At 41.5% G+C, this 25,177-nt stretch overlaps 2 protein-coding genes across 4 annotated transcripts; one reads left to right on the forward strand and one right to left on the reverse strand.

The window, feature by feature from the left end:
- Positions 1-217: 217 nt before the first annotated feature.
- On the reverse strand, positions 218-25,177 carry tacc1 (transforming, acidic coiled-coil containing protein 1). Of its 2 annotated transcripts, none has more exons than XM_084543636.1 (13): positions 24,981-25,177; positions 12,003-12,112; positions 8,728-10,069; positions 7,732-7,795; positions 6,742-6,931; positions 6,194-6,258; positions 5,664-5,795; positions 5,510-5,586; positions 5,336-5,379; positions 4,339-4,502; positions 4,146-4,252; positions 3,912-4,032; positions 218-3,140 (listed from the first exon to the last, which is right to left on the reverse strand). In XM_084543636.1, the coding sequence occupies exons 1-13, from the start codon at positions 25,049-25,051 to the stop codon at positions 3,075-3,077; spliced, it is 2,553 nt and encodes an 850-aa protein (XP_084399762.1). In that variant the 5' UTR covers positions 25,052-25,177; the 3' UTR covers positions 218-3,074. The 2 variants fall into 2 exon arrangements, with proteins under 2 accessions (XP_084399762.1, XP_084399761.1); XM_084543635.1 differs by lacking the exon at positions 24,981-25,177 and adding an exon at positions 13,457-14,087.
- Positions 18,400-24,581, forward strand: aggf1 (angiogenic factor with G patch and FHA domains 1). 2 transcript variants are annotated; one of them, XM_084542769.1, is made up of 15 exons: positions 18,400-18,800; positions 19,018-19,217; positions 20,072-20,171; positions 20,250-20,434; positions 20,590-20,721; positions 20,809-21,003; positions 21,209-21,278; positions 22,238-22,346; positions 22,506-22,557; positions 22,646-22,747; positions 22,822-22,987; positions 23,151-23,230; positions 23,323-23,450; positions 23,539-23,638; positions 23,729-24,581. In XM_084542769.1, exons 2-15 carry the CDS (start codon positions 19,026-19,028, stop codon positions 23,969-23,971), a joined length of 1,854 nt encoding a protein of 617 aa, XP_084398895.1. In that variant the 5' UTR covers positions 18,400-18,800; positions 19,018-19,025; the 3' UTR covers positions 23,972-24,581. The 2 variants fall into 2 exon arrangements, with proteins under 2 accessions (XP_084398895.1, XP_084398894.1); XM_084542768.1 differs by lacking the exon at positions 21,209-21,278 and adding an exon at positions 21,649-22,081 and having other exon boundaries at positions 18,403-18,800.

Below are 25,177 nucleotides of genomic sequence, written 5' to 3' on the forward strand. Positions count from 1 at the left end.
TGTTAACCGTCTAAACAGTGGAATTTGGGGGTTTTCAAAGAGTGCATTAGAAAAAGAATCTATTCTTTTCTTAACCCTGGTAAAGACACCTTGACTTGTTCTGCCCATGTGAAAATGATGTTGACTATGACACTTGAATCTGATCCATCTGAGATCAGATTAATGATAATAATAATAATAATAATAAATTTTATTTATAATGCACTTTACATCAAAGATCTCAAAGTGCTACAGGTTAAAAAGAAGAAGAAAAGGTTTAAAAAAAAAAACATCTAAAGGGGAACAAAAGCTTTGCTAAAAAGAAATGTCTTAAGACCTTTTTTAAAACAGTCAGTGGATTGTGGTGCCCTCAAGGTGTCAGGGAGGGCATTCCACAGACGTGGGGCAGCAGCACAGAAGGCCCTATCTCCCATGGTCCTCCGTCTGGTTCTGGGTATGTGGAGGAAGTTTGAGTGAGTGGGGCGGAGGGAGCGTGTTGTGTTTTGTGGATTGATAATTTCTTTGAGATAGGGGGGTGCGTGTCCATGGATGCATTGGTGAGATTCTTATTTTAAAATTAGATAGGACAGAGAGGCAGTAAAGGTAACTAGGGAAGAAAGAGGAGACTGACATGTGACACTGGGTTCCAGGCTGCAACATGTGGTTATGTGATGTGTGCCTTCATCGTTTGGTAATCAAGGCATCCCAGTACTGTGGCGTTTAAGGACACCACCATGTGGAAGGAAGGTGCAGCGAAGACTGAGCCTCAGACATGTCAGATTAAATGCCTCAACAGAATGATTTCAGACAGATTTTAGGACAAGTATGTCCAGGCTTCTTTAAATAAATTCTGAGGATTTCTTCTTTTCTCTGTTTGCTGTCTCTGTTGTGGAAGAAAAAGAACTGACTACTTACAAAATTAACAAATGTTCATACATTGTAACGTATACAGTACATTAAAAACATACCTGTGGTACATCTAGTGGTACAGTGTAACCACATTTGTTAAACAAGCCTGCCTTTGGGAGGACATTGGAGAGCTACTTTTCTGGGTTGTAGAGTTTTCCTGCTATACCCCAGAGGAGGTTTTCTTTTTGTTTGAGTTTCAACGGAACAGGTGAATGTTGAAGGAGACTAAATGCAAAACCAGTGCAGAGTGACTAGCTGTGCATCATTGAAATCTACAAAATACAATATGAAATATTTCATTAAGATTTCAAATCCTCGATGAATATTGAAGTAGCTGAAGGACCACACTTGACTGTTTTGTTGATACATTACGACATGAGAACTGCAGCCTTCTTCACTCAGAAACAAAATTCCAATATTTACAAGCTTGTTAAAAGCAACAATACTTTTGTGCCGTAAATCATGTATGAAATTTGGCTTGTCGCCCCTCTTTTGTAACAAAGAATGACCTAAGCTACATCTGTTTGAATGCAATGATAGTAGACTCCACCACAGACATGTTAAGGTTTGCTATGTGCTCAGTCAAAATGACTGTGGCCAAGGAGGACAGTCCACTAATATTAAATCTCAACCATTTATTTATGAATGCACAAAATATAGCAGTTAACATATAATCTGAGTATACTCCATTTTTCAATTTTACAAATATTAGCAACACAATTCTGAATGTTCTTTTGACAAAGTATAAAATATACATATATTGTACTATAACAATGGAGTTGCATGAAAAGCACCTTTCCACTAATGGTAACTACACTACAAACAGGACATGGAGTCACACTGAAATCCTTTTAATTTAGCTGTGACATTTGGCAATTGATTGTGCTAAAGTCAAAGACGCCTTCCATTCAAACATCTGTGTGCTATTTCAAGTTCAATCAGACCAGAACATGTTGCAGCAAAGGAGATATAATTACATGATAACACGGGCCTTATTGATCTGTCACTGCAGGTGAAGCATTAAATCTGCAAACCCATTATAACTCACTGTTGTTCAGAATACTGTGATCACACCAGAAATATGCTGTATTCAGTACACTTTTGCAACACAGTACAGAAACGACTGCATTAAGAAAAAAAAAACATTTTCTTTTACAAAAAAGACAAAATAAAGGCACAAGAAACATTTGTGCTTAGAGCTAAAATATGAATACAATCCAAAAAATATTTACATGGCAAATGACACATGGCACACGGTTTAATATTACAGTATGATAAAAGTTTTTACTGAAAACTTTCAACTTCACTCATCACTCTCAAAGTATGATCAAATAAAGAGACATTAAATTAATGAGTGGTCTTAAGTGCTCTTCATATTTAAGAGTCCACAAGATCCTAATGGGTCATAATGTCCACTATGTCAAAACTCAAAAGCCATTTAACTTCAAACTCTAACTGAGGACACTTTATATACTCTTATATACTGTCAACCTGTGAAATAAGAAAAAATAATGTGAACTAAACTGCCTGTATCACAAAAGAATATGCAGCAAGAATCATGGAAAGTCCAGAATACCAATCCACTGTGATCAGTTAAGTAACTCAGCAGAGAAATGTGTCTTTTCTGCAGACTGTATCATTAACACTGTTAATTACAGTTTAGATGTGCTGCAGTAAGAAAAAAAAAAAATGTCTGTGCTGTTTGCCCACACTGTCATTCCCTTAACAGTGCACATGTGCACTGTGTGTGATGGATTTTTTTGTAACAAAGCAAACACTTTCAAAAAACATTATTCAACCTTTGATCCTTAAGAATTTCCTCTAGGGCTTTAATCAAAGGCTGATGAGCTGTGGCCTTTCTTCTATTCAGAATAATAAAAATACATCTTAATCATCAAACTGTGCTTTTGCAATCGCCATGGCGTGATTAACATAACACGCAGCTATTGTTCTCGGTTCATATTTCAGCCTGAAAGGAGCAAATGAGCACGTGCAACCAGTCTGTATTTCAGTAATATATAGATACTGTATAATTAAAACCCTCATGTTCAGAAAGTTGCAATGTGCCAAAGTGTGATGATGTACAGGATTTACATGTTGCTGTGCGAAACGTCTTAAGGGTCGAGCTGGAGGGAGTGCAGGTATTAAAGTTTAATCAAGTTCCACGGAGGTTGATCGAAGGCCACTTAATCTGTTCCCAGTTTGGCGATCAGCTCATCACAGATCTTGGTGAGCTCCTCGATCTCTTGATTCTGTGAGAGACAGAGAGTAATTGAGAGGTGGAGCTGGCATGCCTGGACAAGAACAAAAGTATGTAAAGATATAATCTATTGATCCTCTCCATAATTTATGTGCTTGATAATGGCTGGTAATTTTTTTCTTGAGTTCAACCAGGTCCTGGTTTCCGTTAATGAAACACTGCCCCCTAGTGTTCAGCTACATGCTAGTGAATTTGGCAGAGGCGAATTTTTACAGCCGTGCCTGCACACACGGAAGGTCTCACATTAACAAAGGCTGTCAGTGTTACACCAAGATTACTGTAAACAAAGCCCTTTTGAAATCCCCAAATCTCTGTAATCAAACAACACCATTAATCTGTTATTCAAACAGGAAAGATTTTATAGCTTTTTCTAAGAAGTCGACAGGAAAACACATGCATCCCTTTCACTGTCGTAAAGACAAAACCAAACATAGAAGAGACACTGGGAAGCAACAGGAAATAACTGGTTTTGCGTGTAATGGTGGGAAACAACAATGGCTGTAGTCTTCCCACTGGTGTAAAATAAAACCCACTAATTGTCTAATTGTGGTCTTATTAGTTTCCAGTAATAATTCCAACACACCACAAGTCATTTGACAGTAATATATTGAGGTCTGTTCAACGTCTTTTTCCAGACTGAAAGGAAAGTAGAGAAGATGCCTGTACCCAGTGAAAGTGTTTCATCCTTAATTATCCAGCCCTGTTTACTCATAGACTTAAAAAACACAGGAATCAACTTTAATCATATTTGCTCTGGTCCTACCTTCTGAAGGACTGCTCTTTCAAGTGACTCCACCTTCATCTGCTCCTTTCTCAGGCTCGCATTTAGCGCGACACCCTCTGCATTGGCCTTGGCACGTACCTGGGCTATCTCCTCATTAGCTCTGTTAGACAGGAAGTGAGGGACAAAGAGGGATCGCAAAAATGTGAGGTTAAGCCTTAAAATGCAAATGGATTTTTCAGGATTAAAAATCTGTCTAGAAAGAATGATGCTTACCTGTCCAGTTTCTCCTCAGCGTGGACTTTGAGAGTTTGGTATCGCTGCTCCTCCTGTTTGATCCGCATCAGGTAGTCTTGCGCGCACTTCTTCAACACCTCCTCGTTCTGTAGAGACACAATTAAAACACATCTAGAAACCTGGCTATAATATGAAGGTGGTTGAGACAGAATCTCATGAGAGTTGTACTGACCTTCTTGAAGCCCTCCAAGACGCCTTTCATGTTCTCATATCTCCTGAAGAGATCAGCAAAGGAGCGCTCAACTGAGTTGAGATCAGCCAGGGCCTGATCCCTCTCCAAGGTCAACTGCCTGACAGATTTACTACAGGACAGTGTCTTCTGCTGCTGCTCATCCTCTGTAAACAAATGAGACAGAATGTAAGATAAGTGTATAGTTAGGGAGCCATGAGAGGTAGAATAAAACGTGATGAAGTCCACATAAGGAGGAGGCTGAGGTAGATGAATGGGTCAAACACAGAACCTTCACCCGGGAAACAGATCTGTGTCTTGTGTGAAACCAAAAGAGATATTATTTTTAGAAATGTTTTCACATTTGTTACTTGTGGCTGCTCAGGTTTAGGACGAAGCAGCAGGACGGTGAAGCCAAAGCATACAAAGAACAAATTTACGGCTACACTGTCACAGTGAAATGTGCTTAAAAGTCAATAGGCCAACATCAGTCCAAATTACAAATTATGCGTTTTTAGCTCCTGAAGATCAAACTATAGACAAAATGCCACAAAAACAAGGGTGAAGTCCAGGCAGATACAAAGAGTCTGCTGTTGGATTGGAGCCAAAAAAATTAAACCAAACAGATAAGATGACTATATTTAAGTTTTTGGAAAGACCCGCTTTGACTACTGTTATTGCTTTGATAAAATTTGGGGTTGATAATAAAAAAAATCACACACAGTAGCTCAAACAAGAACTTTCAGAATAATACTGAGAGCTGACTCTGTAACCTTTGTAATTCCAAAACCAACCTGCAGAAGAGCACAACACAAGTTTCTGACTGCACAACACACTTTACATGAGCAACATGGCTTTACATAATGCATCCTTAATTAATGTACCCCTGAAGGAGTCACAGAGTTGTGTGACCAGTCATTAAAAACATGCGCAACGCTCCAGCATTCTGGAGCCATGAGGCGCGTGTAGAACAAACCACCACCAGGTGGCAGCAACTTACCTATCATCTGCGCAACTGTCTTCTCATATTCTGCAACTATTTTCCTGTCAGGGTAAGAATAAAAGTCAGTACTGTGTCAGTTTTGTTTAGTTAAATTGGTTATATTTTGCTGCACTTGCACTTTAATATTCTTTAAACAGGAAGTTAAATCACAGAGCAGCACATCTCTCATACCTCATTTCCATCACCTCTGCGCGGCATTCTTCATATTTTCTCTTCCACTCATTGACCTCAATTTCTTTAGTGATAATCTGTAGATGAAAAGGCATGAAATGAAAAGTTACATACTGCTATTATTGTTCTGTCGGAGTATATAGTGGTGACATACCTCTTCTCTGATCAGCGTAAGCACGGCTGCCTTGTCCATCTCACTCAGAGGCATGCTGTCCTTGCACAGAGCTGCTGCATCAGGAGCTTCACAGCTGGTCATTTTTGTTGTCTGACTCGTTGGTAACTCACTCTATGGAAGAAAGCACCGTGTTGAGGCATAAACAGCCAAAACAGTAATACTGTTTTCACTGCTATTTTCAGAAATGTGCATACATCACATGATGTCTCACAAGGAGCCTACTGGGGAGATGCAGGTGTGTTGATTTTATTAATCAAACATTTGTTCAGCTCAGAAGTGGAAGTGATTATCTTAGACAAACATTGTGTGAATGAAGACTATTCTACACCAAAATAACATGTGGGGCAACAGACTGCAACGCAGGCTAAATGTAGCTGCAGGAAGACAAAAATAAAGCTGCGTTATGGCTAGCTTATCTTCTTCCAAAATGAGATAAAGAACAGCTGGTGCAAAACAGATTGTTTTAAAATATTCATGTTTCCTACCAGTGGTTACTATAACGCACTTACAATATCATCTTTCAAACTGAAGGTGTCCTTCTCCTCCAGTTCATCTGACATCTTGGTTTCAGGACCTTTGAGAAGATAAACACATGATCAAATGACAAATAGCACTGGTATTCAAATATTTAATGAAGCAAATCCAAAACGTCACTAAAAACTTGTCGAGTGATGACTCCACTGGCACAGACTAGTCCTAATGTACAACTGCATTAGGAGTATATACTGCATATAGCTTTCTTATCTCCAGGTGAGCTTGTTGCTGAGCATGCATGATCCATTTTTCTTCATCATCAACATTTGACACATTCTTGGGGCTTTGCAGTATCTTGTATTCCCAACAGTCGCATTTGAGAAAGTTACGAAACCGCATCACCCTCCATATTTTACATGGTTTAGTTCATCTTACTGACAGATCTGGAATCTTTTTGGCCCATTACTTAGTAGTGACCTTAACTTAACTGCACAAAGTCTTCTTTCAATATATACTATGCAGAGAAAACACACAGATATAAGTCTAAAGATCGTGTATGCACAAACGCCACCGCTGAACTTACCATCCACAGCAGATACATCACTGATTGTCTGCTTCTGTGCTGGTGCTTTGATGCATTCAGGTTCTCCTTTCTCCTCCTGACTGTCTGTTGTCTGGCCCATCATGCAAGTGGAGGCCAGCTTCTCCTCATCGGTGGCATGATGAACTCGCTGCGTGATCTCTGGAGTCTCAACCACCACTTCATCCTCACCCTGGACACAGGGGAGTCAGATATAGACTTATATTACAATGGAATTTAGTTCCTGCCTCTATGTTTACTGGATTATAAAATATATATTCAAAGCAGCATAATGTTAACATGAAAAATAAAAATCGTAGAAATAAATATAGTAAGCTGGCATGTTCTGTTTTTCATGATCAAATAGGGGAACAGTTTATTGCTTCTTAATATATTCCTAGTGCAGTATGCCAGTGAAGTCACAGTTAAATATCACTGGCAAATTGTGTTAAGGTATAAGCACTCCATAGCTTGAAAGATACAGAGGTGGTAATGTCCAAGACACGCAGGAGCAGCAGAGTAATATGTGACTGCAGAGTGATAAGTCACAGATCTGTCAGCACGCCAAGATAGTACTGCAGAGCTGGAGAGTCTGCTGATGTTACAGTCAGCTCCTGTGGCTCTTTTTTTTTTTGTGTGAGTGGCCTTGCTTTATTAAGCTGCAATTTTGTTGTTGTGGGGTTCTTTTGCAGGGCCCCAAAGACTTGGATTCAGGATAGAGGTTACAATTAGATTATAGATAGCGTTAGGGGCTAGGTAAGGCCCTCCTCTGAGTGTGTGTGTGTGTGTGTGTGTGTGTGTGTGTGTCTGTGTGTGGGTGTGTGGGTGTGGGTGTGTGTGTGTGTGTGTGTGTGTGTGTGTGTGCGTGTGTGTTAGGAGGTGAGACCAAAAGGTTGGACAGCTGCTGAATAATGGACATTGCAGTGTCACTGCAGTAAGGTGAAACATTTCAGCACTCACACGCTCAGACACTCTAACAAATACTCAAATTACCTGGTTACACACGTCAAGAACCAAGGACTGGCTTTCATCGTATTTCTGAACTTTACAGGAATTCCTACAAAGCAAGCACATGACAATGACACAAAAGTTAGAAGCTATAAACCGGAGGATGTGTAATCCTTAACATTTGTGTCTACAGCCGCAAAGCTGTGAGCATTTCTGTGCCTCGTTGCACAGAAATCAGGTGAGATAAATACATGTGCTGCACAACTTCAGGAGGGAGTACAAGATGGGACAAAATAAATTGGTAATGTACGAGGGGATGGCCTGATTAACTAAGGTGGGAGTGAGGAAGACATTTATTTCCCTCACATGCTCCCTCAAAAGTCGGTTCTGACACAGCACATGCCACATGATGAGAGCGAAATAGGAAGCGGTCATGCACGAAAGAAAGAGTGCGTCGATAGTGAGAGTACTTACAACAGAAAACAGAGAAACTTGACTTGTTCAGATGTCCTGAGGCCGATAGAAAGCAGAGGTTTGGGGATTGCGTAGCAAGACAAGAGGAGGGAAGATGGAGGATGAAGCGGGTAAAGCAAGAAACGGAGAGATTTTGATAAGGGAACAAAGAACAGGGGGGCAAGAGACAAAGGAGAGCGAGTGAGTGACTAAATGTGTTTAGCTCTGAATGCTAAATAGTCAGCAGACAGTTTAACGTTTGAGCCCGAGTTCCACGTCGCTAAAACTAGCTGCTGCAGCCATAAGCGCTAACAGCCTATATATAACCTGTGTGAGAATTGCATTAATGCTCAGTATGCCGTGTTAAGTGTTTGGTGTGTGTTCAAAGTATTGTTTGGTATGTATCGAACCACTAGCAGGTGTAAATTATTATACTTTCAGCCCAGGAAAGAGCAAGAGAATTCAAAAAGAGATCAATTATAAATTAATAAATGTAGTAAACTGGAATCATGTTAGATCATTTTACAACCACAAAATTGCAAACTCCTGGGGCAACAAATAAAAGTTTCAATTTCACTGAAGACTTACGTGATTGTCTTCTCCTTGTTTTTCTTGGGAATCTGCCTCGGTTTCTTCTCCCCAGGTGCCTGCCTTGCTTTCTGTTTGCTTCCCTCTTTGACTTTTTTCTCTGCCTGAGGGGCACTACTGGACGAGTCCTCAGTGCTTATGGATGTAGAAGGCTTGAAAGGGTCTACAGAGTCATCAAAATTATCTGGGTCAAAGCTGTAGGAACCTTTAGGGAGCACCGGAGAGCTGCTCACCTTGCTATTGCTACCAAATGGATTGAAGTTTGGGTCGTCCCACTGACTAGGATCAAAGTTACATACTCCTGTTTTAGGAATAGGGACATCGTCCAGGTTCACAGGTGCGGAAGAGTCTGAAACTGGTAAACTGGTTTCTGCAATAGCATTTGAAACTGGTTCTGGTAAAGACTGGGAAACTGGTTCTGGTACTGGTTGAGAATCTGTTTCTGACACTGGGGGTTCTGGTGCAGGTTTGGAGGATGCCTCTGATACTTTGGGCCTCTGTTTCTTTGCAGCAAGTTTGCTGATTGTCTTTTTCCCCCCTAATCTCTTTGGAGGAGGCTTGCTGACAGTTCCTTCATCCAAACCAAACTCCAGCATCACAGGCTTTGCCTCTGATGACGACGCCATTGTTTCTGCTTGTGTTTCTGAACTGGCCTCACAAGCGGGCGATGAGCTACCTATTGGCTCGAGTCTGTGGAGAGAGCTCGGGCCGCATGGTGGGGGAGAGTTCTGGATTTTGGGTCCACCGCTGGTAAATGGGTTAAAGCTGTCATCCATCTGGACAGGGTCAAAGTTATATGCAGCTTCAGGAACAGGAATTTCTTCTTCCTCGTTGGTTTGAACAAGCTCATTCGACGCAGCTTTAATGTTCAGAGAAGGAGGCTTGGACTTGGTGCTTTTAGTTGTTGGACTTGGCTCTACCTGGTTGGGGAAGCCGTTACATGGTGGCTCTGATTCTGCAGGAGCTTTCTCCTCAGGGACCTCAGGAGCTGAGAAGGCTGCAGGTTCACTGCTCTGTACCTCTGGTTCTGGAAGAGGAGTAGAATCTGGAGCTGCAGCCAGATGTGGGATAGGATCTGCAACCAGGAGGGAGGTTGTGTCCTGCGTTGATTCATGGGTCGGAGTTGCACATTTAGTTGCTTCCTTCAGTAAGGATGAATCAGGAGCAGGCACAGAGCCCAAGTCTTCTGGAAGATGCTCCGTTTGTTCTTCTTCTAGGGTTTGGATGTTTATTTCAAGTGGGCCACCCATGGGGACTGCAGGCTCATCTTGACCCATGTTGCGGCCGAGCAAAATATCCTCAACAGGAGCAGTGACTATCAGGTTTTCCTCCTGCTCCAAATCTGTAGAGAAAAAAAACCCCACCACAATTAACCACACAACCATGCAACATATAAAAGTAAATACACTCTTGTGCTGATAGTAGCAATCTCTCCAATCACATCTGTACTCAGATGTTGGGGATATCTGATTGGCTGGTTAGAAGCAAGCCAACTGTTCCAGTAGCTGCTGTTGCCATGGTGATGTCTTACTACTAGGCCAATGACATATAAACAAAGCAGTGCATTTGAAAATCCAAATAAAGACAGTGGTGATTTATTTTGTGTTGTTTGTTGAGGACAACAGTGGCAGCGGCTGCTATGCTGTAGTTATTAGCTCCAGGGAACATTTTGAGAGTACGGCATATTTCAGTAGGCCTGTCACACTCACCGTCTTCATGTAATATTATGTTGCTAGGAGACCAGAACAGCCTGCTGTGTTTCTACCTACTTCCATTCACTACCTATTTCATGTCGCCAGAGCATTTCTTCAATTCAGCTTGCCCGTATAAACACATCCCCATTCAAATGTATGTATGTTCAGCACTAATGTGTTCGCATGGAGGCTGACCATGTCACAGGGAGGGTAGAGCTCAGTCAGCTGCAGAGCCTGCTGACAATAATACACAAATCCTGTGGTCTACTATGAATAACAAAATTAACAGTTTTGCATTGATTTACATGCTTTAGTGATTGATGTTAAAAGGTACCTATGTGATAAATTAAAGGATTATCTTATCTTATACTCAGTCAAATTACTCATTATTATTCATTATATATGAATATCTCAGGTTTTAGAATTGAACGGCACAGAAATGATCTACAGCTTCTTATATATCCTATTAGTCAGATTTCAATTTGAGTGGGACAAAATCTTCAACTATCTAGATCAGAAAGTATTTAGAAACGGTCATCTCATGTAAACAGAGGCTAATGTAATAAAGGAGGCCAGAACAGACAAACACAGTCATTGACATGTTTACATTCAAAGACGTTTCTAGAGGTACTTCAGCTCCTGCCTACCAGGGATGTTTTGAAACTAAAGTTAACTCCCCTCCCACACCCTGCACACCAACTAGCCTTTGCAACTTGCACCTTTGGAAAATGTTGCTGGAGCTGTTTTACAGGAAGGACTTATTCCAACCAAAACTGAAATGACGTCACATCAGTACAACGACTCCTAAAAACCTCCTTAAAAAGTGTGCAGCGCGATGCTTTGGGCCTGCCGACATGCTTTGTTCAGTCCCTTCCCTCACCGTGACCTCTATCAGTGACCAGTGCAAAGCAGGGCAAACCAGAGCTTTTGTTGAACCTGTTGAATTCCAGGGCAAAGGCCATTCCCACACTCTGCGGTAGGCTCCTCCTCTTAGTGATTCAAGGGACAATGTAAACGCTTCCGCTATCATCACACCCAAAACCCACCCAAAATCTCTGAGTCTGTGTGCATACCAGCTCTCATACCAAGCAGAACACGTTTCTCTGCCTGCTTAGGTAACCTGCATTATGCATTTGATAGTACGTCTGTATAATACATTAAAAAAATCCTGAACACTTAAATAACTTGTCATATTTTAAAGGGGCAGATCAGTTCTTACTGAAGGGTTTGGTACATTTGCGAAACTGTCAGACAGCATATGTATCCAATTACTGTGGCATGGAGAACTTGATACACCACGCACACAGACCAGACGCTGTAATGTGCTGTTTAAGATTTTAACATTACTTAGCTGACATATTTTAGACACATTTTCTTCCCTTGTTGATATGAGGATAAACACATGTAGCACCGACCACTTAGAGCGCCATCAAAAGACTCTGTTTCCATGGTAACTTCCAGAAAGGCATGCTGACTGTTTTGCAGGGTGCACTTGAGAGAACAGTGTTTACATCTTGTACAGCACATCATCTGCTTCTTTTTTTATCTCGGGGCTGTTTTTGCGCTCAGCAGTGGCCTCACCTGCTTTGTCTGCATCGGAGTTGTTGTTCTCCAGCTCTCCTGGGATGGTAGGAGGGGCGCGGACAGGGGTAGCTGCTTCGGGTGTGTCAAAATGACCCTCTGAGTCAGAGCTGAGAGGGAGAGAGAAAAAGAGAGAGAGAGAGTGAACTTTCCAAACATTCAAAACACGAGAAAGGAGGACAGAGGAGACCTTACATAACTGAGGAGTACTGGCTATATTGCAAACAAAAACTTTTGATACCAAAAGGTTCAAGGGTGAATCAGCACTGTGAACAGCCACGGACTATAGAGGACTTGCATAGACAGAACTACCGTACTGCAAAAAAGTTGATTCATGATAATCATATAATCTAAGCCAGTGTTTCCCAACTGTTTCAGCGTGTTTTAACATAAATTTCAGCGCAGGTTCAACCCAAATAAAGACTTTCTTAGAGACTTGAAGAGGTCACACTATCCTGTACATTAGATCTAGATAACTAAAATCATTATATTTTACCATCTATATATATACTGTAAATCACTTTCTCTCTGTTGTTGTAAAATGTATTGGTGGCATTCACTAATATCTGAAACACTGAAGGAGAGAAAGCAAAATGTCGGTATATAGTAAAAGATATATAGAGGAAGTGGAAGTGCATGAGGTGCAGTGTGCTATTTCCTGTTACAATGTAAGAAGCATGTAGCATAAAGCATGAGCCAAGCTGTAAATGATGGATTCATTTCAAGTCAACATGTGACTGATTACAGTTTACAATTATCAAGCTTCTTTCCAACAAACACGTTAACTTTGGAGCACAGCAGCGTTCGGTTTGATTAGATCGCGTCAGGAAGCGACGGCACAGTGCAGTCAGATGGCAGTGTGACTCCTGCTCAGTAACTACTGATCTGCTAAAGTAGTAAACACAGATTTTGACATTTAAATCCGTATCAGTACTGTACTGATAGAGTATCTGGTGAGATGAGGGTGACAGAAAGTCAGCACAAAAAAAAAGCAGTTGTGACTCTTTGTGTCAAACAATGGCCAAGATAACACTCAAAGCATACAGGAGGAGCAGAGACAACGAGGTCCTGATGACCTGAGCATGTGTCATGATTGTGCGTTCGCAGTGTTTGCTTCATTTAACTGAAATGCACATAGCTGCAGTGTGTGTTGAGAGTGTGTCGTTTCTGAGCAGAAAAGAGGATGTGCCAGGGGAAAAACATTCAGTTTGAACAGGGTGACAATCTAAACCACAGCCACACCAGAAATGTGTCAGTGCCACACAAACACACAGCATATAAGAAAAATATGTCGAGGAGGATGAGGCAACAGATCCTGTGTCCATTTCATGTAACCTTTGTAAAATTACAGATTCCTGAACCTGACAGGTAGGCATGGTAAAAGGCCTCTTCCTCCAGTCCAGACACTGTGAATCACACTGTCAGTATTTACAGCGCTCCAGCACAACACTTGCCTGCAGCCTTGAGATCTCTCCTCCTCCTCCTCCTCCTCCTCGTCTTCTCTTCTTCTTCTACATCGCTCGTTCTCCTCGCTGGCCTCCTGCCCCTCTTCCTCCTCTTCTCCCTCTCCCCCTCTCACCGCCGTCCACGTCCATTTGGCCCATGACACGGGTGACAGCCAAGACATCACTCCTTATTCCAAAAGGCGTTCTTCGACCCTCCGTCGACTCAAGCTTTGGTTTGCAGCGCTTGACTGAGCCTTTCTTTTTTTTCTTGTGACTCTTCCTCAGATTTCCACCCTGCCAACAGCTCTCACATCTTTCCACAGAGCTTCTCCGTTCACATCAGTCACCCATGAAATTAAGGAGACATTTCTTTTCACTCCTCTATCCGCGTGTCATCAATCTCAAAATGAGAGCTGCTTTCTCAATCTTCTCTTTTCTTTTTTTCCCCAGTCACTCTGTCTCTGTGGCAGAATACCTCAGCTCTGATCAGCTGGTTTTTCAAATGCTGTGCTCACTCTCTCTCCTCCTCTGATCCCCCTCCAACCTCTCTCTCCCCTCCACCTCGGAACAGTTCACCGTCGGAAAATGCAGCGGGGGGTTGCAGGAAGCTCGAGCCTCTAAGAATGAATGCCGCTTCTCTTTATGCCTCTAAATGATTTCCCCTGTGGCTGAAAAATGGTACGTTCCTGTCAGGCTCTGAAGCAGAAGGAGGGAGTCACAAAACAAACACAGAGGGAGGTGGAGGAGGGTGAGGTGGAGGAGGAGCTGTTGGGGCTCCACATTTTATAGTCCAGAGAGAGAAGTTAGGAATGTGGGGCTGGATCTTAAAGCCTTATTTGCCCCCCCACCCTTGGGGTGTTAACAGTTAACTGTTTGTCCCCATCCAGTAGCAGAAAGGCATGCGTGACCAGGGGAACCAGTTCTACGGCCTCAGGAGATCTACCTGGATGAATTCAATTTGTCTAAGGCAACAGTTCAGACCACTCAAGTGACAGAAAACCACAGTCTTCAGTGCAAGCAGTTATTAAAAACCACTGGATGTTGTCAGGTAAAAAGTAGGGAGATCACATTACTTAAGAGGTATGTCTGAAATACCTCTGCATCACGAGAAAGTATGGCTAATACTCAAGAGAAATTTGACAGAATAATATGAATGTTTAAGGAAATAGAACCCAAAAGTACTACAATCACTGCTACAAATACGGCCAAATAGGACAAATATTATATTTATTCAGTCTATGGTGAGAACTGGACTTCTTTTTTGTATTTCTCTATACTTATTAATACAAAAGAGGGAAGCCACAAAGATTTTTTAAAGCTTTAATAGAGGTTTTTGACATTAGAGATTCAAATTCATTTCCTCAATGAACTGATTTGTAGTTTGAAAGGATTTTTCTTTCCAGAGTTACAATTGTTTAAACACGAAAGATTTCCTGTTTACTTTTAGATAAGTAAAGGTAATCTAGTTCTGATATCTGATAAGATATGATAAAAAAAAAAAAAGCTTAAGTTAAAGGATTAAATAAATCAAAATAGTTGACTGTCTGTTCTCACCGCGTATTTTTAAAAAGGTATAACAGAAATCTAGAGATTTCCATTTTGGTGTGTGAGTTTTGAAAGTAAAAATAAATCTCAGTGGCCGTATCACAATTGCTTAATTTGCAGGTGAGTTAATCAAAAGAAACCTGTAAATGAATTACTATATCCAAACATAAACTGTACCAAAAGAAAAGTGCTCCAACACTTGTAAAGACAGCATTAATATTGGCTGTTAATAGACCATAGACTGTAGGAATCTGTGTTTAAACCTGTTACTTCTTTTTCTTTTTTTTTTCATTCTTTTTCTACCACACCAAGCATTGTAATCTTTTGTTGTGAGCCTCAAAGGATACAATGATAATGACTCCTGGGTGCATTGTGTTGCTGTTCTCCAGTACCAGAAGCTCAAGGCTTTGTCTTGACTGTGCAGCAGCAGCTGAACTCCTCCCGGATTCCCATCGAGGAGCAAACACACACACATATGCACCTCTGTCAGAGTTTCCACATTTGACCAGAAAAGGTGGAGTTTGTCCTCTGCCTACTTATTTACCGTCTGGGCCTGATGGAGTTTGTGGCTGAAGTGAAGACTATCCCTGCACGCATTAATTGTGTGCACATGGCAGTTAAGGGCTGGTACAGAGCGAGTAATCCCTTAACCGCCATGTGTACACAATTAATACAGAGAGAATTTCACCGGAGCGTAAATATCAAATTCATTTTGGAATTGAAGTGTTTTTAAGTTCTTGAAGTAAAACAATTTTGTTTCCAAACTTTTTATGAATTGGCAGTTCTTGTCAATTATCTTTGAGCAGCACTGACAGCACTTTGAATAATTTCAGCTTTGTTTGAAGTGGAAAAAGTATATTACTGTTATTACAAATAGCCCCTTCCACCAGCAGTGATGAGTCCCTGAATATGCATGATGGCCAGGGATAAGTATGTTATATAAGAAAAGGATCTGAATCTGAACGTTTTCAAGACCAAGCTAAAACACTACCTCTGTCTTTTGTTTTCTTTCTCCGAGTCGCGCACACAGAGGCGATCTTGAGGACTGGAGTTTTTCTTGTCTAAAAATGGCATCAATAAACATCAGTAGGCAGCGAGAGGCAGCTGTGAGTGTGTGCGTCTCCAGATAAAAGCCCACCCCATTCTTAAAAGCTGCTCTGCCACTACCACCACAGACCCCAGAGCTCCTGCCAAGGAGACTGAGGCTCCACAAAAATCCAAACACAACTCAAAAGAGATCATATTTCAAACACAGTGAGAAGAACCCAAGAGGCTTTTCTATTTTTTTATTTTTTTTAAAGAAAACAGATAGTCACTAAACTAGACCGAAAGACAATCCAGCCCGTCTCTGTTGTGACGTTTTTCTCAGCTGACACAGCATCTCAAATTTTGACCGTCTCAGTGCAAATGTGACTAATGACACATTTATGCTTGGGCTCTGTGTTAACATGGCTTCATGTACAGTTAAAAGTGTCTGAAAGAATGCAGAGATAAAATGCGCAAATGGTGTTTACACTGTGTCAACGGTATAATACTTTCAATACTCCATCACCATAAATAGAGTAGGAGACAATAGTGGAGCCATGTAATTATATAACAGCCCTTCCTGTGGAGACTAAAATAAGTCCAGACACACACACATGGCTTGGTCCCAGCAAACTAACTGAATGCATCAGAGGTTCCCGGAAAGTAATGAACATTAAAAAAAAAAAAAAAAAAAAAAAAGATGTGGCAGAAAGGGCAAAAGGAGGAGAGCTGACAGGACGAGGAGGAAGGAAGTGAAACAAAATGTGACCGAAAATGTGAATATGAGACACAGAGCAGGGAGAGGAAGGAGAAGTGGAGTAAGATCCATTGAGATTGATGAAGCATGCAACAGTGAGCCATGTTAGTATGCTGAAATTCTCACTTCTGCCTTATGAGGGAAACTTAAGTGTCAGCACTCAAACAGCAAATGTAGAGATGGTAAGCAAACTGAAACTATATTTATAAAGTCGCCAACGGATACACGTTAATACCACATGTAGATGGAAATGAGTACAAGTACTTTTGCCAGTCTCTGAGCTACTGTAAATATTACCTTTCATCTGAGTGGTCTGCTACTCTGAGCAATCCGATAGCACCATCTAGTGGTCAAATGACATTATGACATCGAGACAATGAACGCTATGATAACTTGCTGAAAACATATTCTCACACAACCATGCACATTATCATCTAAAAGACTTACCTAACAAATAATAAAAAATAAAATTATCATATAACCTATACTCATGCTGTATTTTTATTACCAAGGGGTTACTGCCGAATTGAACGCAGTTGGAAATGCTTTGCAGCCTGGTAATGGTCTACAGACATGGCCGCTTTAATGCACGGGCTTACCTGGGCTGAAACCCAGGGGCCTCCCAGCCCAGGGGCCTCCCAAGTTCAGGTTCATGATGAGCTGAAAAGGTCATATTGTTTTGTAACTTGTCAGGTTTTCTGTCAATCAATCTAATCGCACGTTACTTGGCTACTGATTGATCCAAATTAGGAGTGACACACGTGGCGCCATAACCTATGGCCCGTGGGCTTACCTATCAGAATGTCTATAGTTAGTTTTGGGGTGTGTCCCTCTGTGATTGAGTGACATTAAGTGGAAAATGTCGGGGAGGACGTTTGAGAGTGGTGCCCAGAAAAGAAAAAAACATATTATTGCGCGAAAAGGAGCTCCTAAAGAGCATCCCAAAGCTCACCGGATTTTTTAAACCAGCTGCTGCTGAAGATGGACCCAGCACTGGAGGAACTCATTGTATGTCTCGAAAGAAACTAATGCATTTTGTGATGAAGATTGCCTAGATATTACACTTTTTTAAAATGAGACTCTATAAATCGAGGGGATGGGGGGCCTACAAAACCTTCTCAGCCCCGGGGTCTATTAGGTTAAGGCGGCCCTGTCTACAGACCAATATTTGCATACTTAATACTCACACTCATGTTGCATAAGTTCATTCACAGTCCCCAATATTGCATCAACTGTACATGAATTGTATCATGTGTTAAAGTATTATGAATTCTTTCCACTGTATTCAGGGAAATGCCAAGCTATTTACATACAGCACATGTTCGATTCACATTTTACCATATACACGTTAAGATAATTGAGAGTCTTTTGTAGAATTCATAAAAGCAGTCAGCAGCCAATTTCCCTAACTTTCTGGGAAACAGGGCAACGTTTAGCTGGCTGGTCTCTACTAAAACTGACCTATGTTATTCATTTACAAAAATATATTTTTACACCAAACTGTATTCAAGTTTTTGCTTGAAGTTTTTATTACCACACATTCCTGCAAATGTTAAAACACTATAGAGCAACCTCAAGAATGCTTATAGTTTACAATAAAATGTTGAGAAGTGTCCGTGACCTCACTTCATAGTGAAATACGAATGAAGAATATAAAGTAACATCCATGAAAGCTCAGGCAGAAGGTATGAGGGCAATGGTTTCTAAATAAGTGGTTATAATATCATATGCCGTTAGGTGGCGGTAGAGTTCTTCTACAGACAAATGAGAGGTCCGCCAAACCCGAAGAAGAAGTACTTCCGCCGTGACGTATTTTAGCGAGTAGTAAATGGCGGTCGCGAACAGGGTGGACTGTAAACATTTCCACGGTCATAACTGTAACTGTCTAATTATCATCAAAACATGTACTGGGCTGTGTCGAACATGCAGCGTAGTGACAAGGTCTTTATTTTCAACTTTCAGGTTGCTTCATGTGCCGTGCAGACAAATAAATCACTGCCACGCAGACGCAAAACCAAGCACACGGTAAGAAGCGATAGAGTCTGATAATATTCACGTTACTTGACATCGTGGGAATAGAGCTTTGTCGAATAATTCATATTTTAGTATATTTGCTTAATCGCCGGTGTTGAATGAATAGTGTAGTCGGTAACAAATAACGAGCAGGTTGATGCTCTATCGTCCGTTAACGCTGCTTCTGTCAGTTCCGAGTTATACGATTGATAAATACTGTCGCTTTTAGTTTGACAAATGGAGAACGAAGACTGCCCAGGAGAAAAGGACCCGGAGCCCGAAGAGGCCCAGCTCCGTCTGAAGGTTGAGTCGCTGAAGCTAGAGCTGAAAGAGTGCAGGGCCGAGCTGGCCAAGTTACAGAAGCAACTGAGCCAGTCTGAGAGGCTGCAGCGGAGCACCGAGAGCTACAACGAAGACCTGAGGAAACAGGTACATCCATGCGAACACTAACAAAATGTACTGTTATTGTTTTCATCTAATTGGCTACATATACTACACGACGTTGTTTCAGCGTTACTGAACATTTTGTTAACTTAAAAATTGAAAATCTAAATGTTTATTACACACAACATGCTTGGATATGCATATTCCCTCTGAATATAAAAGGTTTTAAATCATGACAATGCCATACATACACGTGCCAGTTCATTAGGTACAGCAATGAAAATTGTAGCATTTTAACAGTCTTGTTCTAAATCGTAGCTTCATGAAGGTTATGCTTTTCAGCATTTGTCTCAAATAACTGAGAGAACTATTGATTCAGTTGTGTTTCCATTTTTGAGGCTGTGGTTTGTAGTGCTATTGAAATTGTGTTGTACCGCAACATGTTTTTGTTATTTTGACAACCCCAGTTCTAGTCAGTGGGCTAGACTAAATACCAGAAATACTTCAGTGTTTAACTTAATCCAGTTTAACAGCACCTCAAACTACATCCTACAAAACAATCCTGCAGTTGAATAACCACATTTCTGATGCTGACCATTAGAACAGTCATGAGAGGGATTTAGTGCAGGTTATATTAGAATGCATTAGTTTCCACAAGTGTACCTAATGTTTTGGCAAGTGAGTGTATATTGTAGTGTTTAGCAAAGGAAAATCGATTGTTTAGCAGTGGTAATAAACTACCCTGATCCTAACAAATCATGTCTCATAACATACTTGGAGAAAATCAGCTCTGGTCTTGCACCCAAAAGATGTCTGCCGATTAAGTGCATTGTATTTTTTGTCTTAAGAGGTGTGGGAGTTTCTAGAGCTTGAATTAATCTAAAAATGCATCGCTTCAGGTTGACCAGCTGAGTGCAGAGATTCACGAACGGAAGAAGAAGGATAAAGAAAGAGTCAGCAGTGAAACTCAGACAGAGGAATATGTGTGGACAGAAAGTGGTGAGTTACTGTGTTCATTCGTTAAATGGGCAGAACAAGTAGCCAAAAAGTGACCAAAGTATCAATTTTCCTTTCCAGATTATTACAATTACTACTACGCAGGCTACTCTCAGAACCCTGAGGAGGCTGAGACTCAGGAACATGTGAACGTTGCGGTGGATGCTGCTGACTGCAGCGAGGCAGCAGAAGTTTCAACACCAAATGAAGCAGCAGCTGCAGATGTGTCAGCTCAACCAGACAGCAGTGTTGCAGTCACAACAGAGGTGTACTTTATGAAGCGTTATTAGTTAGTTACAGTATTTATTTATTAGTTGTTGTTGATGTTTTCGTTTTAAATTTATGTAGCTATGAACGTGAAAATTGAATTCTTGAATTTTATGTACATAATTAAACGGCTATATAATCACATCTGCTTCAGGAAGGTGATCCAGGATCCATAGCTGATATGCTGAGGGCCACTGCTGAAGAGGCTATGACACAGACTGGCTTTGTCTTTGATGAGAATACTGGGATGTATTATGACCACAGCACAGGCTTCTACTATGACTCGGTTTGTCAACATTTTTTCTTTTATATACAGTTAGGCCGTTTGTCAGTTTTTACACACATTTGTAATAGTCTTTCATATCTTCCTCAGGTCAGTCAGTTGTACTATGATGCCAACACTGGCATTTATTACTACTACGATGCAGAGAGCGGACGATACCAGTTTCATTCTAAGATCGAGGTTCCGGCTGCACAGGCGAGTGCAGAGACTTGCCAAGAAAACAATGCTGCTGACAAGAAAGGCAGAAAGGTCAAGAAATGGAAGAAAACACACCAGGATGACAGGGTATGTAACTGCCAGATATTTTGTTGCCATGCCTGGGCCTGAAAATGTTTGTATTTGGTAGTGGTGGTGGATAGCTGACTTTTGACCATGTAGTTTCCATTAAAGTTTGGTATCTTTTTGGTCTCAGTCTTCAGATACTTAATTCTTGTTTTGTAATTGATGCAAGGCTAGTTGACTAAAGGATTATTTATCTGACCTACTGTAGGTGCAAGAGGTGACTAACTCTTTGGCTAAAATGAAGATTTCCTCTTACTGGAAAACTGCTTCTTACCGAGGTACATCTTTAAATATTATTATGTAAAGCACTGAACGGTATTTCTAGGCCATTTCAACCTTATTTTAAGCAGTGCCTTATCTGTGTTTAAATTTGACATGATAACTCACACACAGATTCCAAACTTCTTGTTGCCACCATTCAGTCCTGTTAGTCAGTTTATAGGGTAGTAAAACAACTCTCATAAACCTTGAAATAATAACTGGATCACCGATGTTAAGCTTGAAGTAATCTGGTGAACATACAGTGTATTGTATTTGAAGACTGAGACCATGCATTCAAATTCTTAAAAGATTTGGGATCTACACTACAAAGTCAGTTGGCCCGCTGTCACTTGGATGGTAGTCTCACTGCTGACTGTCTGATGGCAGGAACCCCAAATCCATGACGTAAAGTTGGAAGAACAAACTGAGTGGGTAGAACGGCAAACAACTAAGAAGAACACAGAATCACGAAAGTCGAATCGAAGATCTCGCAGTCCAGATGTGGATCGGCGTAAAAGAGACTCCTCTAAATGTCGGGAAGACAGAGACAAATCCTCAGCAAAGAAGAAAAGGCAGAAGAATGGCTCTCACCATGATGATAAGGGAAGGTCGAGAAAGAAAAGGAAGAAATCTAAGTCAGAAAAGCCTAAAAAGAAAAAGAATGCGTCTCGGAGCGATGAGTCAGAGGGGAACAGTGAACCAGAGGAGGGTGAGATCACAGAGTCAGAGAAAGAAGAGTCTACACCTTCATTCTCATCGTCTTCGAGCTCTCCCTCTGAAGATGGTCTAGAGTTAGAAATGGAAACACAGAATGAAGAAGGTGAGAGCAAAAACGAGCTGAATTTGATGTGTGCAGGGCATACATCTTAAAAAATTATTTTTAGGGCTAATGAATTTAATCTGGTGGTAACATGACACTAATTAGACCATCACTTGTTCCCAACTCTAGCACTGACACGGTTTATTTTTCTTGCAGCCAAAGATATTTGGCCTCCCTGTGTAAGAGTGACTGTAGTCAGGTCTCCAGTGCTGCAGGTGGGCACTCTGTTCATCATCACAGCCGACTCTCCAGCCACCATCGGCAGGTTTGTGCTCTTTTTTTCTGAGTCCCATCTCAATACAGGATTTGGTACATACAAAAGTAAGGGTGTGTTGTTTTAGAAGGGATTGCCACCAGTATCTCTCTCTGTATGTCATGGATCAACAAACTCCTTGAAAACAACACGCTGTCTCTGTGTTTGCAGAGAGAAAGATATGGACCACGCAATCCGAATACCAGAAATGGGAGTCAGCAAGGTGCCTCTCCGCTTCATGCAGAGATTAAAATTATTCTGTTGCGTCATGCTGGGTTATGTGACTCCTCTAAATGTTAAATGTGTTGCAGTTCCACGCAGAGGTGTACTTTGAGCAGGAGCTGCAAAGCTACGTGCTGGTGGACCAAGGCAGCCAGAACGGAACAGTCATAAACGGCAACCGAATCTTGCAGGTCGGCATTGTGTCTCAGTCGGTTAAACTAAACCGTAAAAACCTCCAACTTAACAGTGAGTCTTTCTTCTGCAGCCCAAAACCAAGTGCGATCCACACGCACTGATGCATGGCGATGAGGTGAAGATGGGAGAGACTGTGCTGTCGTTCCATATCCATTCAGGGACCGATACCTGTGATGGCTGTGAGCCCGGTCAGGTGATGGCTCACCTCAGCAAGCACAAGAGAGAGGACTGGACTGGTGAGGAAAAAGATCATTTTAGATATATTCAGGAAACTGTCGTTAAAAAGTGTTTCAGTAATCCTGACATACTTGTTATATCCATTCCTCCTCCATCCTCGCATGAGGTGATATGAGATCGAAAGTACCACAGAGCTGATGCTTTCACTGTTGTTTCTCAAAGGTCCCACCCTCACCAAAGAGGATAAAGAGTCACTGAGACAGAAAGAGCTGAAGCAGATGAAGGCCAAATACGGCCTGCAAGTGAGTGTTCAAGAAGCAGCAGCTTGGCCTGATAAGTTTGAACACTCGTTTTTGTGACACATTCAGTCATCTCTGTGCATTTCTGTATACAGAGCAATGAGTATGAGGAGACCAAAGCCGTGAAGAACTCTAAATACAAGGACAGAGCGGAGTCTCGCCGTCAGACTGTGGGCAGTGAGGGTGTTTTTAAACGAGATGATGCCCCAGCTTCTGTTCATGAGTAAGTAGAGAGCTGACTTTGACTCCTAATGGCTACTGAAGGGAAACAGTAGATTCAAGTGGTGGTCACGCGTCTCGTTTTCTTAAAGGGAGATCAGTGAAGTTAATAAAGGACGGAAGATGCTGGAAAAGATGGGCTGGAAGAAAGGAGAGGGTCTGGGTAAAGAGGGAACAGGAATGAAAAATCCGGTAAGACAATCTGACAGTCTGGTGGTTCTGTTTTGATGTTATTTGAAGCAACTAAAAGTGTTCTTTATTTTTCCGCTCCCCTGTACACAGATTCAACTGAAAATCAGAAAGGCTCAGTCTGGTTTGGGGGCCGGTGCCGCCATGTCTCTAGACGAAGTGTCGGTGACCAAATCGAGGTCCCAGAAGAACTGGGAGAAAGCGCGTGAGAGGTTTGCCGACTCGTGCCAGCCTGACATGCTGCCAACACAGAAGAGCCAGTTACCTCAAGCCTGGGTCAGATCAGAAGAGACAGACACCGCACAAACAAGCTCTGAAACAGGCGGCCAAAGTTAGGAGCAAGTGAGAGCTTGCTCCTAACTTTGTATATATTGTTGATTTAAAACATGAGCACAGGGAGTCTCATTACCTCCTCAGAAAATGTGATTATTTAGTTAGTCAGCCTTCACTTCTAGGAAACATCGCTGAAGTCTGCAGCAGCCAGTTCAGTCTGAACTGATTTTCTCTTGTACCTCTTACTTCTTAAGAGAACAGAATATGACCTATTGTGTGATCATGATTTTTCGGTCAGCGTAAAACACTATCGGCCTGTCGCTGAGTGCTGTGAAATGCAAACAGCATTTGTCGCTTGCAGTGGTCGTGTAACAAATCCTCTCGTCTGCGAAACGTTAACGCTGAAAAACTCAAAAGAAGAGCAGCCGAGAAATTGAACTGCGGAGCTGCCACTGTTCCTCCGTGTACAAAGAGGACAAGATTTGCCTCTAGCAAATATTGACGCAGTGGAGCTATATTTCTCACAATGAGATCATACTGTAATGATACAACCGTGGATCTGTTCAGACAACACCATAACTGATCGTGTTAAACCAGTTGCAAATCCTTGATGTACCAAACATGTTTTTTTTTTTTTTTTTTACGTGGCACATTAAACCTTGAATATGTTCAACTTATTGCCTCTGAGTTTTTTTAATTATTATTATTATTATCTAACGTCAGATCACATCCTTTACTTTGGTGTATTTGCCAAAAGGCACGGGGACAAACACGTACCTGTGTGAGCCTAGTGAGCAGACGCTGTTAACAGTCCATTTTATCTCTGGGTTCATGTTGTGGGTGTGTGAATATTTGCATGTGTATGTGAATGTACGTTTCAATAGCGGCCAGTCTCATGTACAACACAGTAACGTGGCATAGTGCAATGATGCTTGAATATTCTTGCTCATGATTCATTGTTATCACATAACTTCACATATATATATAAAAAGTAACCAAGGAGAGGCCTGTTTGAAGTCGTTACATTTTTGTAACGTATTTTGTAATCAAACAGGTGAGTGATTAAACTCACGTGATGCTGTTGGCATAACTCCTTGAGCTGGCTCGCCTGCTGCCCTTCTTCTGACTTATAGTGCCACCCATTCTGATATTCCCTCTCCAGTCGATGGACAGACTCCTCTGCGACCGTTCAGCTGGTAACAGTATTGCCCCGCAGTCGGATTTCTTCTGTCTTGACAGGTGGATCCTCCCTCTTCTGCTTTACAACTC

Source organism: Chelon labrosus, assembly GCF_963514085.1.
Source record: "Chelon labrosus genome assembly, chromosome: 4".
In the NCBI taxonomy this organism is placed as follows: domain Eukaryota; kingdom Metazoa; phylum Chordata; class Actinopteri; order Mugiliformes; family Mugilidae; genus Chelon; species Chelon labrosus.

What these genes read in the sequence shown, in the direction of transcription:
- tacc1 (XM_084543635.1), bottom strand. Translation starts at nt 13,629, where the DNA reads ATGTCTTGGCTGTCACCCGTGTCATGGGCCAAATGGACGTGGACGGCG. An exon ending in TTCTTGACGTGTGTAACCAG is followed by an intron (nt 6,932 to 7,731) that starts GTAATTTGAGTA and finishes CCCTGTGTCCAG; the next exon opens with GGTGAGGATGAAGTGGTGGT. An exon ending in AAAGAGCAGTCCTTCAGAAG is followed by an intron (nt 3,141 to 3,911) that starts GTAGGACCAGAG and finishes TGTCTCTCACAG; the next exon opens with AATCAAGAGATCGAGGAGCT.
- aggf1 (XM_084542768.1), top strand. Translation starts at nt 19,026, where the DNA reads ATGGAGAACGAAGACTGCCCAGGAGAAAAGGACCCGGAGCCCGAAGAG. An exon ending in TCTCCAGCCACCATCGGCAG is followed by an intron (nt 22,347 to 22,505) that starts GTTTGTGCTCTT and finishes CTGTGTTTGCAG; the next exon opens with AGAGAAAGATATGGACCACG. An exon ending in GAACAGGAATGAAAAATCCG is followed by an intron (nt 23,639 to 23,728) that starts GTAAGACAATCT and finishes CCCTGTACACAG; the next exon opens with ATTCAACTGAAAATCAGAAA.